The sequence below is a fragment of the Epinephelus lanceolatus genome, chromosome 6, assembly GCF_041903045.1.
Source record: "Epinephelus lanceolatus isolate andai-2023 chromosome 6, ASM4190304v1, whole genome shotgun sequence".
In the NCBI taxonomy this organism is placed as follows: Eukaryota; Metazoa; Chordata; class Actinopteri; order Perciformes; family Serranidae; genus Epinephelus; species Epinephelus lanceolatus.
In genome coordinates, this window is record NC_135739.1 from 14,690,337 (window position 1) to 14,707,972 (window position 17,636).

Here is a 17,636-nt window from a genome sequence, read left to right on the forward strand (position 1 = left end):
TTCCTCTCTATAATGTGCCATAATGGAGCATAGCTCCTCTGGCTGGGCCTCCCTGGGCCTTCCTGCTATTACATCTGAATGGGCCAGCATATGGCCTTTATGGCCGTACTGTTCTCTCTACAAGTCCCTGCAGAGCGAGGGGAGAGAGGGAGAGAAAATTTCAACTGTCACAGAGGTGTGCGCAGAGCGAGTTTGAAAAGTAGCTTGTGTGCGAGTGTGTGTTTGCGTGGTGTTGTTTGTGTTATATGTGAAGGAGAGGGGAGGAAGGAGGGGGGACACGGGGAGCGTTAAATGAAGCAATTAATAAAATCATTTTCTACCCGGCTAAGGAGATAACAGCTTGGCACAGTACCACAAACCCATCAACACAACCCCCTCGCCTCCCCACCACTCATTTCAGCTTAAGGAAGACCCACACCGCTGCCCCTGATGGACCACTAACACACAGAGAGAGAAACAGAGAGAGGGAGAGAAAGAGATGGAAGAGTACCAGTCATCTGAGTTTTCTTTTCTTGTTTACAGCTGCTAACACTAGAGGGCAGTGTGTAACTGCCGTCAAACTGCTGGACACACACACACACACACACACACACACAAACAGGGAGCGAGAACACAAAGCGGCCTGCATCACTGAACACAACAAACAAAGCCAGGAGGAACAGCACCACACACACACACACACACACACACACACGGAGTGCACACTCATTGTCATTCCTTGCTAACATTCCTGAGAGAGCGGCAGTGGCAGCAGTAGGTCTCCTGCTAGCTCATTGTATATAGCATGGCAACACGTCAGCTCAGAGACGGGAACTCGCTATCAGGGGTGTTTTCTCCCCGAGGATGGCCGTGAAACGCTGACAGCCATTTAAACATGTTAGGATGGCACCAAATGATTTATATATATCTGCGATCCCCCTCCTTAGCTGAGAGCAATGTTCAGAGCTTACAGCAGAAGTTTCACCAACACACAGGGAAATGTGTGTGTGTTTAGAGGCAGTTCTCACGTCTGTCTCCAAACAGATAAAACATACCGTATCGGCAACGTGCTGCTGATAGGGATGAAGCATGCACAGTAGGAGACAAAGGCTACATTGAAATCCCTGTTTAACTGCAGCGACTGTTATCAACGGGTTTGAACTAAGTCTAACTGTAGCTACAGGCAGACAATGGACAGAGGAAACATTTGCCGAGGACTGCCTCTCATCTCTAAGTGTCTGTCATTCAAGGAGAATTGTTAGGTATCATTTTTTGCCGCTGTCCTCTCAAGGATAAGCAGAGATGATAAGAGTCAGAGACAGTTTCTCTCCTCAATGGGTCTAGTTCATGCTGAAGTGAAAACTTCTGCCTGCACACTCTCATCTGAGTCCTTTAGCATCTGTCTTTTTGATTCCTTTATTCACAGCGCTATTTCAGATATGACAGAAAAGACATTAAAATGTTTCAGAGGGCTTTTTACACACAATCCTTTGCCGTCTTTTGTCCAGTGGTCAAAGGAGCTTCAAATAGTTCGGGGCAGTACGTGCACTGTTTTGTGTCCAAGAAAAGACAACCTTGTAATTATCTTTCAGTCCCTCAGTCATCCAGGATCCACACCAACAGTCTACATCATCCACTGAAGGACCGACGCAGACCCTGACTAGACACTGAGATCTGACATTTGAACCTTACACAGAATAAATAATACCAGAGCAGTGGCACATTGAAACCAAAAGCCATCACTGAATTTTGGGAATTCCTTGTGCTGTTGAAACATAAAGGCAAGTTGAAAACTATGGAGAGATACCAGTACAGTTAACATTCTGAATTCCAAACCAATCCTGTTTTAATGTGTCATATATCTTTATATAGCTTGGTTAGGTGATTCATCGTTCTTCAAATAGGTTGGTTGTCCTTTTGTTGAGAAAGACAAATATACAGCTTTAATCTGAAGGAGTACATTGGTTGTAAGGAACAAAACATTTACTGGGAACAAGCCATCTCAAGTTTAGGGGAGACTCGTTGGTACCAATAGAACCCATTTTCATTCAGATCAGAGTGTGGATACCCAACCCAAGGCTGACGGGTCCTGTCAGAACCCGACGGGTTGGGCTGGGTTCGGATAACAAATCACAAAATTTTGCTCGGGTTTGGTTCGGCCCACTCAAAATGCTGCTGTGTTGTGCTATGGCCTATTCAAGCGCTGGAATTTGTTATTTACGTGAGAACCCCTGAATGCAACACAGGCTCTGCTCCAATTGAGTGTGTGTGGCGTGCTTGACTGGGCGTAACAGCAGCCATTTGACGGTCAACAGACAAACTGTAACCATAATAACAATAACTGTCAGGTAACAAACTGCATCGGGCTCGGGTCGGGTTCGGACTTGAAAATCAGAAAGTCTGTCAGGGTCGGGCCGGGCTCAGTTATAATTGTTTTGGACTCGGGTCGGGCTCGGTCAGGAAAATGCAGACCGAGCCGTGCTCTAATTTAGATATCTTGAGGTAGGAGTATAAGGGATTCCTTTGAAAATGGCCATGCCACTTGTTCCCTCGCCAAAAGTTTATCATACTTTTGGCATGTTATTTAGCACCCCTTTCCAACAAGCTAACATTGTTGGTACAAATGGAATCCTTAGTTAGTCTAGTTACACAAAATACCATCTTAAAAAAAGCGCTAATGTCTCTTAAAGGCAGTAATATGGGCCTCCAATTATTGTTGCCAATGGGGGGCAGCAATTGTATCATTAGGGCCATTGCACCCCTGGTCCCCCCAATGGGGCCACCACTGCACCAGAGTCGCCATTCTTCGACCATCCCTCCATAATTTTCAGTCTCCCATTCACGTTTTAAAAGCACTTCAACTATTTTTTTCCGCGTCTTTGTAAAACCAGTGACCAGGATCAGGATGAACCCTGAGATCAATCTTACCTTTGATCAATAAATTACTGAGAGCAGATGTCCCCCTAATTCGCCATGTGCCTGCCATGTCTCAGCTTTGAGCAGGTTCTTAAATTCGTCTTTGATACCTGGGTTTGCTTGTTGTTAAATGTGTAATCAAACCTAATCCTCTTGTTGTGCTTTTTGGTGTTCTCCCTGAAGAGCTGCAATTACCTGCAGTAAAACAGACTGCCCTTGACTTTGGATCCCTTTTTTGGCAAGAAGAGCTGTGCCAGTTTAGTAGAAAGAGCCTGCCCCACCCTAACTGGTTAATGGAGCGCATTAAGTTTTCAAATACTTGACATGTAGATCAGAGAATAAGGTCAACAAAGGGTGACTTCTTGGGGCATTATTTGACAGGTGGGCCACATACATCTCTAAAGAGCACATTTTATCTAATTTGCTTTGCCCTGGACTGAAACCTAACACTCTAATTTATGCTGGTTTCTTCCAGATTATGTCTCATCTTATTATTATTTTATTATTTTTTGTCTATACATGTGCTATATTCATGTATGCATTATAAAAACTGTGCAGTAAACATCTCCCTGATATATTTCTATCTATGGAGCAGCAGATGGGAGATGAATCCATCAACTGTCCACTATTGTCGTCAGCTGTCATTTTTGCAATCACACATCTCTGAAAGCCAATAAAAAACATTTTTGAAAGACTTTCCTGACGTCTCAGTGTCCTCTCTTCTCCTCCACTCTGTGCTGCTTTCTTTTCCTCCTCCTCCCTGTTATTAACTCTGTCTCTCCTCACAGCCTCTCCTCCCTGTTTCTCCTCCTCCCCGTCATCTCCCCCCTTTACTTGTCCTCCCCAGAGGGCCATGATGCAGCAGCGATGGACTTTCGCTGAGAGGAGGGGAGGATTATATACCAAATGTATAGAGATGCTCACACCAACACAGCATTTCTCTCCCACTTTTTCTCCTCCATCCTCTGTCTTCCCACCTAAAGCATGTCTCGCTTCATCTATCTTTTTTTTCCTCTCTGCAGGAGTCCGACACCCAGCTCGTCCTGTGAGCTACAGATTAGGGAAGCACGGAGGCGGACGCCCTCCTCCTCCTCCCACCTTCCACCTCCATTTTCCTCTGCTGTCCCTCTTTTGCCCCTCATCCCTCTCTCCCAGGACCGTAGCCAATAACAGTGTTGGGGTCACCCATGTTAATTACCGCGCTAGTGCTACTGGGAAAAAAATGTCTGCAACACACACACACACACAGAGTGCACATGAACAGTTCACACACAACAGAGCTGGTGAGTAAGCATGTGTCACTGAAGCAGTGTGTGTGTGAGAGAGCGAGAAAATAATAGTTTCAAAGACAAGGGAAATGGAGAGAGTGAGGAAATGTCATGGAGAAGGATGCCAGGCGTACGAAGGAGAGAGGAGAGGGAGAAGGTGGCGGGAGGAAGCAGACCTGGAGATGATCTACAGCACAGAGAAAATTTGAGTATTTACAACCCATTCACAATTCCGCATCGAAAACACAATAAACACTGTTGAGTTTTCTACAAAGGTGGAAATTTCACACTGTCAAATGACTGACCTTACCGCCAGTGTAACTGAGAGCACAGAGATGAGAATATGAGTAAAATCTCAACAATATGTGGGAGGGAAAGAGAAAAAAAAATCTGCTTTCCCCTTCACCTGAATGAATAAATGAACTGCAGAAAACTCAGTAGCCTGCATTTTCAGCGGAGACCGCAACCATTAGTTCACCAGGGAGTGAATGTCAGCTACTGAGGCAGCGTGTGTGGTTCAGCTCGAGCTGAAGTTGAAAGATGCCATACGAACACGCTACAACACAGTGAAATATGCTGCTGTTCTGGCAACACCGTCTGCTTGATTTAGGGGAGGCTGATGTAAAGTTTGGAGAGGTGCGGGGAACATTTTGTCTGTGTTTTAGTGCGTGATGCAGCCTCTCTGTTCACACTTGTTTTTTGTTGTTGTTTTCTTTACATTTGCCTGCTTTACTGCTCAGATTAGCTGAGCTAAGCAAAGGGAAGAGGGTGAATATTGCGGCACTGGAAAGAAACCATCCGTCCCATCTTTCTTCTCCCTGTCTCCCCTCTGCCCATCCTGTCTGTCTGTCTGTCTGTCTGTCTGTCTGCCTGCCTGCCATGCACACAGGGTCTATTTATGGAAAGCAATGTCACTCATGCAACACCATCAGATAGCTTTCTCCCCGGCCTGCTCACTGCTCATACATCATTAACATTCTCCACGACCCCTGCACGCACACACACACACACACACACACAAACACACAACGGCTGCACACGACATGCTGCCAATCAACCAGCACAAGACAACGCAGGCAAATGGCTATACAGTTCCGCACTGTATGTATTTACACATCAGGCATACTAAACATCCGAGAGGAGCGCGTTTGTAAAACCTGCTTAATCATTCATAACAAGCAGAGCATTATGGAATACTGCACATTTCATCGTTCTTACACACAAATAACAAAACAGACTTCAACCAAATACGTATACAGTTACTACAGCTGCAACACAACAACCTAAACATGGTAAATATGAAGCTGCAGCTAACAGCTAGTTAGCTTAGCTTAGCTTAGCACAAAGGCTGGAAACAGGAGGAAAAGCTAGCCTAGCAACTAACTCTGCCCACCAGCACTCCTAATATTTCTTCTTTTTGCATTTATTTGATAGGACAGACAGCGTGAAAGCAGGACAGAAAGTAGGCCATGGGATGGAATTGAACCTGCGACCACTGCGGCAAAGACACAGCCTCAATAAGTGGGACACCTGCTCTACCAGGTGAGCTAATAGGTGCCCCAGCACCCCTAAATATTACAAATAAACACCTTATAAGTGAAAAAAAATGTGTTAACACGGCAACAATTCAAATACTGACCTTTAGAGGGGCAAATTTTGTTCTCTTTAGTCCAAGCCAAGCTAGCTGTTTCCCTGTTTCCAGTCTCTGTGCTAAGCTAAGCTAGCCGGCTGCTGGCTGTAGCTTCATATTCACCGTACAGATATTTGAGTGGTTTCATCTCACTCATGGCAACAAAGTGAACAAATGTATTTCCTAAAATGCTGAACGATTTCTTTAAAGGCTCTTAACCTGACACAGACGAGCGTCACAGTTTTGAAATCTTACTCAAGGACACTGAGTACGATGAATGGCTGTTGCAAAGGTTTAACTCCTGAACTTTCAATTATGGGACAGTCTCTACAATCAAAAGACCTGCTGGCCGTCCTGACTATTAAACACTGCTCGAATTTTTCCTTCACTTTCATGAAAAAATAACTTGATGTGGAATGATGTGACAGAGTTTAATATTTGCAGTTAATTTTATGTGACTACTTTTTTACTTAAACAATCATCTAGATCGAGACTTGTAGATGTATTTAAAAGGGCAATTCACAACCAAATCTAAAATGCATATATCTCCTCTTACCTGTAGTGCTATTTATCAATCTAAACTGTTTTGGTGTGAGTTGCAAAGTGTTGGATATATCAGCTGTAGAGATGTCCACCTTCTCTCGAATATAATGGAATTAGATGGAACTCAGCTTGTGGCGCTTAAAGTGCCAAACAGAAAAAAATTAAGAACTCAACAGCAATGTCTTTTTCCAGAATTCGTGACCCAGTTACTCAAGATAATCCACAGACCTTGTTGTCAGTATTAATGTAGGAACTATTTTCTTTCTACCAAAATACATCCACCAACCATATCACTGTGCAGAAGGAAGCGTGCGTCTACTGCTGGCTCAACGTGCACCACTGAGCTAGCAAATGTTACAGCTCAGCCGAGAAGCATGCATTAAAGTTTGAGCATGAGCCTCTCATCCATGAGTAGATGCACACTTCCTTCTGCGTGGTTGTCGGTAGATGTTCGGCAGAAAGAAAATAGCTCCTACATGAAACTGCTCACAACAAGGTCTGTGGATTATCTTGAGTAACCAGGTCACGATTTCTAGAAAGAGACATTGCTGTTGTATTTTTCATATGTATTTTTTGGCGCTTTGAGCATCACAGGCTGAGTGCCATCTAGTTCCACTATATTCTAGAGTAGGCAGACATCTCTACGGCCGATATCCCTTTAAAGTAGTTCAACAGTTTTAAGTAAAAAACCCCCAAAACAAAATGTTTCTCTTTTCACCTCTGTTGATTCGTTGAATATCTTTGTGGGTGCAGATATTTTCCATTTTGAAAGTATTACTAGTTTGTGTGTGTCAAAGTGTTGAATAAGGCCCGCGTGTGTGCATGTTCACGTGTGAGAGAGAAAGGAGAGTGATGGAAACACACAGAGATGGAGATAGAGAGAGAGAGTGTGTGTGTGACCTCGTCAGCCTCCGAGACAGCCTTCAGAGAACAGTGATGACAGGAGGAATTAGTAACACAAGTAACACAAACCAGAGAAAATAGCCTCCTCTCTTCACTTCAACCAAAAAAAAAGTACTTTCACTTGCTCACAAAAGCAGCATTTCATATTTGGGCAGATTTATAAGAAAACTCTTTAGAAGTCAGTGATATGTGCAGCTTCAGACAGAACACCAGGAGTTAACAACCTGAGCATGGACATATGGGACGGAGGCAGAGAGACAGAGAAGGGAACACATCTGGACAGGGATTAGGACAGCTAAAGAGGCTAAAAAAGGAGGAGGAGACAGAAGGATAGGCTTAACAATGGCTATGGGAGGGGCAGAGGGGCTATCGGGGGTTGTGTGACGGGTGAAGGTGGGGGTGGGTGAGGGATGGAGTCAGCAAGAAAGTTCCTTTTTTCTTACTTGAAAGAAGCCCGGGGGCATGGGTCCTCCTGGCATGCCATCATTGGGTGGCATGTTGCCCATCACTGGACTGGGAGCAGCGGCCGCACTCTGAAAAACAAACACAAGATACCACAGTTTACTCTCGGTGTTCCTGTTTGATGGAGCAACAGACGGTAAACAGCAATCAGCAAGGTGTTAAAATAATCCTGATTCACAGACAATAATGGGAAGAGAGATATGACGTGCAGAAATTATCTGCCACAAAACTCCCAGCCCTGATTACACTCAGAGAATTTCTGGACGCAAACGGGGTAATTACCAATAACTGATGAAGATATGATTATTTACTCACAGTGATAAATTATTTGATGAAGGACACAAAACTATCTTGTCAAGATGCAGATAGTTTAGGGGGAACATTAAGGCTTCGGAGTGCTTCCAGTGAAGCAGTTTGTGCAATGCACCATCTGACCGCAACAGACAGCCAAATCAATCGAACCATTTCAGATCTAGCTGGACTCGGAGATGTGAGAGAGGGGCAGGGTTATGAACAGGAAGAGTCCTGCAAATGGACAGCTCCTGTTTCTTTCTCCAACACAAAGGAGACAAACTATTTTCAGATCTGCTCCCAATTGCCTCTCTTTCTCTGCTAGTCCATTCACTCCATAGTTTCAAACTGATCTGTTGGCTGACAAAAACTAGCAAAAATGTGCACATTGTACATTTACACAAACTACAACAGAACAATAATCTCCCTAACTGTCAAACACCCAACACTTCCTGCAACTGCTTCAAATTAAAAGCCTTCCGGTGATGCCTGGCTGGAGCAACTTTTTTAAGAAAAGTTCCTGAGTAATTTGAGAAAGTAACTCTTATTATTTATTTATTGAATTACATCTTATTTCTTCATTTATCTTTGGGTCAGGACATATCTGATGAAAGCATACGTTACTGGAATAACACTGAGCTCAACATCTCCTTGCCAGCTCTCAACACTTTTCAGTCCCTCCAGGTTTTTGAGACTGTTGCAGTCTAAAAAATGATTTTCTGGCAGCTTTACTAAAAAAATTGTGATGCATGCTGCAATGTTTCTAGGTGTGTTTTTGCAGACATTGCAGGGGTAGCACTAAGACACTCTCCTTCTGCCCCTATGCCCAGTTAGCAGAAGCTAATATGGCAGCAGTGGCTAACATCCAACACCAAGCAATTAAACCGCCCCAACAATCTCACACCAATACTGTAACGGCTCAACTCTCTCATTAAACCCTTTAATAACCATTGAGTAATGTTAGTTATGTTATGCTAATATTTTACACCTGTATGTGTGTGTGTGTGTGTGTGTGACTCTGTCCCACGCACAGAGCTTACACTCCCACAGCAGTAGTGCCATGATAAACAGAGAGAGTAAAGCAGGATTTTTACTTGCACGTCAGCTCTATGCAGAGTCTACACCATAGCCTATGCATGTGGCCTACACCATTGTGAGCATTTATACTTGTGCGGTGGTGTGTCAGTGTCACTCCGCAGTTACACCTCCAAAACACTAGTCGGCGGTGTGGTTTCTGAGAAGTGTTGTAAAGTTTAGTTGATTCAAAACACACATTAAACATGGCTTAATAGTGACAATTTCAAACACAAGTACACATATCAGCTTCACTATAACTAGCAGCACTCACAGACAAACACTTGTCTTTATCTGGACACATTTTCCCCACAAATACAACATGCTAATGTTATTAGCACAAGCCTATGGCATTTTACATTGTATAAATTAGCCTAGTAGCTAGCAGACTTTTCCTCTGCTCATATGAAACCAGGGACAACAGCAACATTTTACAAAGGTGATGTTACAAAATTCAGCTCCATTACAACTCACAAGGTTCACCGGCAAAACAACTGTCTTATACTTCACACGTTTTTCAAATAAATGTAACATGCTAATGTTGTTAGCACAAGCCTATGGCATTTTACATTGTATAAATTAGCCTAGCGATGAGCTGAGATTTCCTCTGCTCATATGAAGCCAGGATAAATCACACACAAGACTTAAAATGCTATTTTTGTGGAGGCTTTATTGTCCTCACAATTTATTGTTTCTCATCTGTGAAATAAAAGTAAATACAATCTCCCTTTCCACAGAGGGAAATGGTTTCAGCTTACACAAACAGACAGAAGGTGCCTGCGTGTCAGGCTATGGCGTAGGGTATGGTGTAGGCTCTACGTCAACGCAGAGTCTAAGCTCTAGGTACGGCATCCATTCAACACAAAAATATAATTCCTGCATAAGAGTGGCGCAAGGAGGGGCTGAATGACGCTCTACAATAAAATGAGATTTTACCTGTTCTACATACTCAAATTTGCGGTAAAGTAGTGGCGATCGGACAAAATTGCGAGGTCGCCCAGAATTCATGGCGATTGGCTGAGTTTGCTTTAGTTGTTTTGATCTCAACAGCCTGGAGGGACTGACTTTTTATTTTCAGTGTTACAGACACATTTCATTGGGAAAAAGTATTGAGGTTCATTACCCAGCCCACCCTCATGCTTTGGTGGATTTGTTAAATTCCTATCGCTGTTTTGGTCCCACTTCATACTGATGAATAATGTAAAACATGTAAATCAGAACCATAATCTTGATTTATACAGAGCAGCCTGTGTTCCTGCATGCAACCCTTAGTTTGAATACGGCCTCCAAATATATTTCTGGCAATATTTCCTTCATCTGTGCTCTCAATTATAATGATTTTCAACATTGGGGAGAAGACAGATGTGACGCTCGCTGCTCTGGTTTTCTTCTGAGGCAGTGAGGCTGACAGGCGGTGTTTGGTCATGACTGCTTTGTCAGAGCTCGACATTCACACATGGCCGGCGCGATGAGAGGAAGAAACAAAAAAAAGTTACCCAAAGAACAAATTTTCAGTCAGAATGTGGAGTCAGTTTGTGTGCTACAGGAGGATCCAACACTGTGGAGGATCATAAAGCTACAAACAGCCCTTGTTCCATGCTGACTGACACACTGTCCTCACAGGAAAACAGCAGCACTGGCTGTATGTTCAAACGCTTAAAGCAACCCATCTTTCCTGACACAGTGCTAATAATAATGATCCGAGTAGCGAACATGGAAGTAGCTTGACGATGTTACACTCCTCAAAAGGTCAGGGGGAGATGGATGGGCATAACGAAACGTTTGACACCACAGACTGCGGTTTGCATCCTGTCTCTTGCAACAGTCAGAACCACAACCACAGTCTTTCCCCAACCTTATCCAAGTAGTTTTAGTTACCTAAATGTAGTCATATGTTCACCGTGGAGGTGGCAGGTCAGAAAACTGCTCAAATAAATCATAAATCCGGGTTAGATGACTGGTTGCACAATCTTACAGGAGCCATAGAAGCTTTAATAGTGCTAATACTGCCTTTTCCAAATTCATAAAATCTGTTAGCAACTGAACAATCAAAGGCTCTCCACAAAATGTGCAAACACACACACACACACCGAACACACACTGCTCTCCTCCTGCCCCTCCCCCCGCTGTAACTAGAGCTTCACTCACTTCCAGAGCAAACAATCACTCCATCCCTCGGCTGACCCAAACGGCCCAGACACTAACTAACAGGCCCTGGGGCCATGAGGCAGGACACACACACACACACGCACATATGAACACACACTGCACTGGTAAGAGGGTGTGAATCTGTGGGACTCTGAGCAAATCATAAGAGACTTACAGAGTGTGGACATGGACATATCCACGGGAGTCAAACACAAGCAGAGAGACGAAGAGAGGGAGGAAGAGAAATATACGAACAGACAGATCTGGCAAACGACAGATGGAGAAGGAGAGAGAAGAAGAGACAGAGAGATGTCTCAAAGGATGATGAGAGTCTGGACGGTGAAGAACTGTCTGCTAAAGATGTTTCTATAGCACTCTGAGGTCTGTGTGTATGTGTGAACTGTATCTCTTCCTCCCTGCCTCAACAGTAGACAAGCATGAAGAGGTCAAGAGCATCAACCAAACCAGGAAGTAAAGGAGTGCTCGGGTAACTCGCAGTGCCCCCAGCATCATAAAGTCAATATTGATAATATGACACTCAAGATATGAAGGTATTCTATCAAAAATGTAACACCTAACCCCACTGATACGAGGTGTACGCTTGTTTTTTGCCTTTTACTTTCTAAAACCTTGTAGCCTGGTGGTTCGGGACATGCACTAAGTGGCTGCAGCAACCTGAGTCCAACTGGGAAACTTTGTTGCATTGTTTCTTATTTCAACCAACAACTATCTCAGTAGTGCAAATATGCCAAATTAATGTCTAAAAAAAGACTCTTCCAAGTAGACGTTTTCACAAGTCCAGTTGGTTCCTTGTCACTGAGGCCGAGCCCAGGACCAGAGTGAGCTCCGTCCAAATTCTACTCAGTCTAAAGGGCTCAGATCCTGATGTATTGTTGCCTGTTTCAGGTCTGTGTGGATCTGAGCAGACCAATTATCAGCAGCTCCAATCATAGTCATAATCATTGCAAGTTATAAAAGTGTTTTTTTTCCGAGTCAAGATGAACAGCGTGAACTGTGAGCTGCAGGAGGAGAAATTAAATGTATTGCTCCCCTTTTCAATGGCTGCTGATTATCATGGTGTATATTTGGATGATCTGAGTTCTGCCTGAATGAACTGTCCTTGGATGCCTTGTGAATGAGGTAAAATACGCACATACAGAAATGTTAAATGTACATATGATATGCAGTGCTGTCAATGCAAGGTTCGTAGGCCAAAAAATGACATCAGCGTGTCTTTTGCATTGAGCGCGAAGGCTCGGAAAGTTGTTACAGTGCTCTAGCCTGGAAATCCAGACCCAAATCTAGAAAGATTTAGGGTCTGGCCATGAGTAATGAAAATGGTCCAACTCGAGGGGTGGCACCAAGCATGCATTTGTAAATATCACTGCACGCAATTGGATAACACTACAACCAATCAGAACAATTCACGGGGTGATGTATCCAGAGCGCTACCAGTGGAGCTAACTGGTAGATTAGACTCTTGCCGTATCTGGTCGGCAAATTAGAAAAAACGTCCTTCTTGCAAAGGAAAGACTCGAACGCCATCTTCTGTTCCTCTTTTAGAGAAAAAGCCAAGTCTAACTCGTTCATTGTAGCGGCCAAAGCCGTTTCAAACAACTGGTGTTCATCCGTAGCCATCTTGCAATGTTTACTCACTGATTCCGGACTTCGTCGTCGCAGCGCTGTCGTCATCTGTTTAGCTCGCCTCTGGTCCGCCTATATCAGATACACCAATGTGATTGGTGCAGCTTGGTTTCATGGGCATAGGTAATGAGCATCATTACCGATTGCCAGAGTGACTCGCTGAGCAAATTCAAATTGTGCTCTCACGAGAACTCTGGATTTCCAGGGTAACAGTGCTCGTTCGTGCACCTCTGAATTTTCTCACCTCGGCAGCCACTGCTTGCGTTGCACTTTTCATTTCAACATGGAGGCCTTCGGGAAGACTGGCCAGGCAGGTTCTCTTGTACATATATCTGTACGACTCTTCATTGACAGATCACAGGGACAGTCAAATGGCCTTAAATCAGTGTAAAGAAATAGCCCACCACACTGGGGAGAGAAGAGGCTTTTTGCCGCAGGGTGTGGAAGAACAGGAGAGATTGCTTTGTAACAACTAAAAAAAGTCTGATAGTAAGAGTGGCGACCAGGGGGGAAACAAGGCGTTATAAAATAACTTGGAGGTAAGCAACATAATAATTACAGTATACAAATGCAATGTTTGGCAGTACGTTGGTGTTTACTAGGACAGCTGGAAGAAGATCAGAAATGCAGCCTTTGTCAATTACGCCCCAAAGCTACGGGTCACGCTACCTGTAGATATCAAGGAAGCTAGCTCGCTAACTATTTTTAAAAGAAAGCTAAAAACATATCTGTTCACTTCAGCCTTTAACTAGCTCTGACTTTCCTGATACAGGTCCAAAGCTCTTTTTTTTGCGCTTCACGCTGCTGCAACTCTTTTAAAATCTGCTAACATTTCTTGCTTATCCACAGAATATTTTGTTTGTACGCCCCCTGGTGTTTTGGAGCAAATTGCAGCAAACAGTGTGTTGAGCATTGGCGCCTCTGTGCATCCTTGCAGCGGCTCGCCATCTACGGAGGCCCGTCGCCCCCGAGTGTAAACAAAGTGTAAGCGTGAAATTAGCTGCATTGATGGGGCAACTTAGCAGGATCTCCTACAAAAACACAGAGGGATCTGAGATACTTTTGACCTCAACTGGGCCTTATAAAGTGTGTAATTGTGAGCTGTTACTGAACAATGGGAAGGCAGCAACAATAGGCTAACTGCTGTACATTACACACGCGCACACAGTTAACCAGCTGTGGCGTATCGCAGCGTATTATCTACCGAGGGATCAGCAGAGAGAGGAGAGAAGGATGGAAATGAAAATGAGAAAAGGAAAAGAGAAGGCCAGAGATGGCTGGATGAACGGCAGGGCATCTCAGGGAGAGGAGGAAGAGTGAATGGAAGTGGTGCTGGCATGTAAGTATGTGTGGCGAGTGTATGTGTGTGTGTGTGTGTGGCTGCCTGCCTCAACCAGCCAACGAGGCTCCACAGTACTCAGGTGAAGCAGCAGCAAAAGGCCCCTTCTCCTAGTTGCCATGACAACCCCGACCTCAGCTCCTGCTCTCCAGTGCCCATTAAAACCCTCAGGCCGTCAATCATCAGCATGGCCAGGGAGCAGAGAGAGAGAGAGAGAGAGGGACAGAGAGAGAAAGAGAGAGGTAGAGAGAAGAGGAGAAAAAAAAAGGAGAAAAGAAAGAGAGAGAAAAAGAAACAGAGATGGAGTTTAAAGCAGCCTGTGGCTTTTGATAGCTGCCCTGTATCTCCCTCTTTTTTTCTCTCTCTCTCTGCACACAAACAAACCCGATACACAATACCTGCACACTGTTAACTCCTCACACACATCACACTCCTCTGTCTCACTCTCTCCCTGCCGCCGCCACCGCCGCCGCCATAAAAACCAGCTACTAAAATCCGAGCTGCATTTCATGACATTATCTTCATTCATTTCAAATCAATGTTCATACGAGCTATCTTCATTCAGCATCCCATTTTAACTAATGATCCTGCTTGTTCGCTATATAACATCTTTAGTCTTAATTCTGCAGCCATCCATACCTCCTCCTCCGTATTGGAAAACGAGCCTCGAGATCAATTAAGTATTCAATGTTTTCAAAATCTAAAGCTCTACGTCCATTAATTCTCTCATCCCGGGTGTTCTCTGTTGTATGACTCTGATTGTGGCTAGTTCAGTTCATATTTTGAAGAATAGTTTCATTTTAAAGGGAGACATAAATCCCTTAATGTGGATAATATGGCTGTTTTAGTCAAGATGTTTCTTATCTTTCAAAACAGGAAATGCAAAAGGTGAGGTTGTCTTATAATCGGGGTCATTTCATGTTAAAACCAGCCACACCTAGTAGGATAGTGAATTAAACGACACACGAATTTGCTTCCATGCTGTCTGTACCTGACAAAATATCACCCTGAAAACAAAAATACGTATGTCTCCTCTTACCTGTAGTACTATTTATCAGTCTAGATTGTTTTGGTGTGAGTTGTCGAGTGTTGAAGATCTCGCCGTAGAGATGGCTGCCTCTAAAAAATAATGGAACTAGATGGCACTCAGCTTGTGGTGCTCAACGCGCCAAAAAAATACACTCAACACCAACGTCTGTTTCCGTAAATCATGACCCGGTTACTAATGATAATCCACAGACCTTGTTGTGAGCAGTTGTAGGAACTATTTTTTCTTTCTACAAAACTACCAACCATATCACTGCGCAGAAGGAAGAGTGCATCTACACATGGACGCGAGACTCGTGCTTGTGACAGCTTGAAATAGTAATAGCTTCCTGCATTGTTGAGCTGTAACGCTAGCTAGCTCAGTGGTGCTAGGTGAGCTAGCAGTAGAGCCACGCTACCTTCTGTATGGTGATACTGTTGGCGGGTGTAGTTCGGTCGAAAGAAAATAGTTCCTACATGAAGCTGCTCACAACAAGGTCTGTGGATTACCTTGTGTAACCAGGACGTGATTTCTGGAAAAAGATATTGCTGTTCAGTTTTTCAAATGTATTTTTTTAGCATAAAGCACCACAAGCCGAATGCCATCTATAGACTGTACAAATAATGGACATAACTTCCTTCACCAGCTATGTCCACCCATTGGTTTGTGAACTGCCGTTTTGAAGCCTAGAGCTTGGCATTTTGGTTGGCGCCATCTTGGTGTTTTGGAGCCAGACATGACCATATTTGGACGACAGTTGGAGCTGCGGAGGATTGAGGGGTGGATCTGACTCATAGACTGTCACTCAAGTGAACCTGCCCTTTGATACATGTAACTTTGGGCCTTAATAAAATGTAAACAAGTGAGTCATAATAAAATCACCCCCTGTACAGTTGTTATGAATGTTGAAATTAGCTATAGAGACCAAAACCGTTTTTTGTGCCAGCCTGTAAACATGTTTATTTCTGCTGTTAAGTCCGGGATATTAACATGGGGGTCTATGGGGATTTAGTTTTTGGAGCCAGCCTCAAGTGGCCATTTGATGAACTGCAGTTTTTGGCACTTCCGCATTGGCTTCATTTTTCAGCCTTGGAGGTTGGTGCCATTTTGTTCAATTATATTGAAGGGAAGATAGAAATCTCTACAGCCAATATCTCCAACACTCAATGAAGAGTGATATATAGCACTACAGGTATGAGGAAAAAAAAGTATTTTGATTTTGGGGTGAACTGTCCCTTTGAGACACCGTACTTTTTTATGAAATAAATATAAAAAAGGAGGGGAGCATGTGACAGTGTTGAAAGTCTTGTATGTGTAGTTCACAATTTTGGAGTCAGATCTCGACAAAATAGATTTTACTATTGGTTTAATTTTATATTTGGGCCAGTTTCAGTAGCAAATCTCACTAGTCAACACATACTCAAACTGGAGGCAGAGACATTTTAAAGGCATCTGTGAGTTTTTTCCTTCTGAGTAAACGACAAAAAAAGAAGCAAAATTCCTTCTGTTTTTATCACTGAGTTCATATTTGATCATTTCCTCTAACAGAAGGGGTCTGTTCTCCTTTTGCTCCTGGTTGTGATCCTCTTTAGCTAATCGGCGGAGGCTGGCTGGCTAGCTGGCTGGCTGGATGGCCCACAGACAGTGAGTGAGCGGCTCTATCTGTCCGGTGATCAGACCTCGGCTTCCAGGGGGTAATGGATCTGCTGTTATCTGGGTCCAGACAAGCGGGCCAACACACTGCTACCTGCTGGCCACAACAACACTGATACTGACCTGTTAGTGCGTGTGTGAGTGTGTCTGTGAACGTGTGCTCAACAAGCTTCCTTTCAGATCGCAAGAGCTCGGCCTGACTTGCCTGCACTGACCGTACAGTCTTCAGCAACCAACACACACACACCCACACACACACAGAGTCCAAGTCTTCGATGAGCTTACATTATTCACACAAGGGCTCTCTGCGTCTCTCTCATTCTCCTCTTTATACCTGCTATGTTCTCTCCTTTGTGCTCTCCTTCTGTGGTCCGCGGCTACACAAAAAGCGAATGCTGCTGAAAAAGCAGACGGGTGGAAGCTGTTAATGCAAAGAACCTGTCCTTGATGCGAAGAAAGAGGCTTAATCAGAAAAAAAGACACCTCAGCTAAAACTGCCGTCTGTGCAGGCATAAACAGGGATGTGTACGTTCTGACGTGTTCACGCATGAATAAACACTCCATTGTGTGTCTGTACATGTAGCGTCTTGCAGACTGATCTGCAGACACACGGCTGGTTTCATCTCGTGCATCCCTGGAACTGAAACCAGGAATCCCTCTCCACACTGTTCCTGGCTGTCATCGCCATCACCCTCTCCTCCCAACTCCCTCATTTGTCCTTCTGTCACAGCCCTACTTCTCCTCCTCTCCCCTCTGCTT

The 17,636-nt window shown here is 44.1% G+C and overlaps 1 protein-coding gene across 2 annotated transcripts in view; it reads right to left on the reverse strand.

The window, feature by feature from the left end:
* The window catches only part of ssbp4 (single stranded DNA binding protein 4), a 117,263-nt gene that overhangs the window by 20,266 nt on the left and 79,361 nt on the right, over window positions 1–17,636 (reverse strand). For both annotated transcript variants that reach the window (XM_033621777.2, XM_033621776.2), the window contains exon 5: window positions 7,683–7,772. In XM_033621777.2, the coding sequence (XP_033477668.1) occupies window positions 7,683–7,772 (90 nt within the window). The remainder of the gene's footprint in view (window positions 1–7,682; window positions 7,773–17,636) is intronic.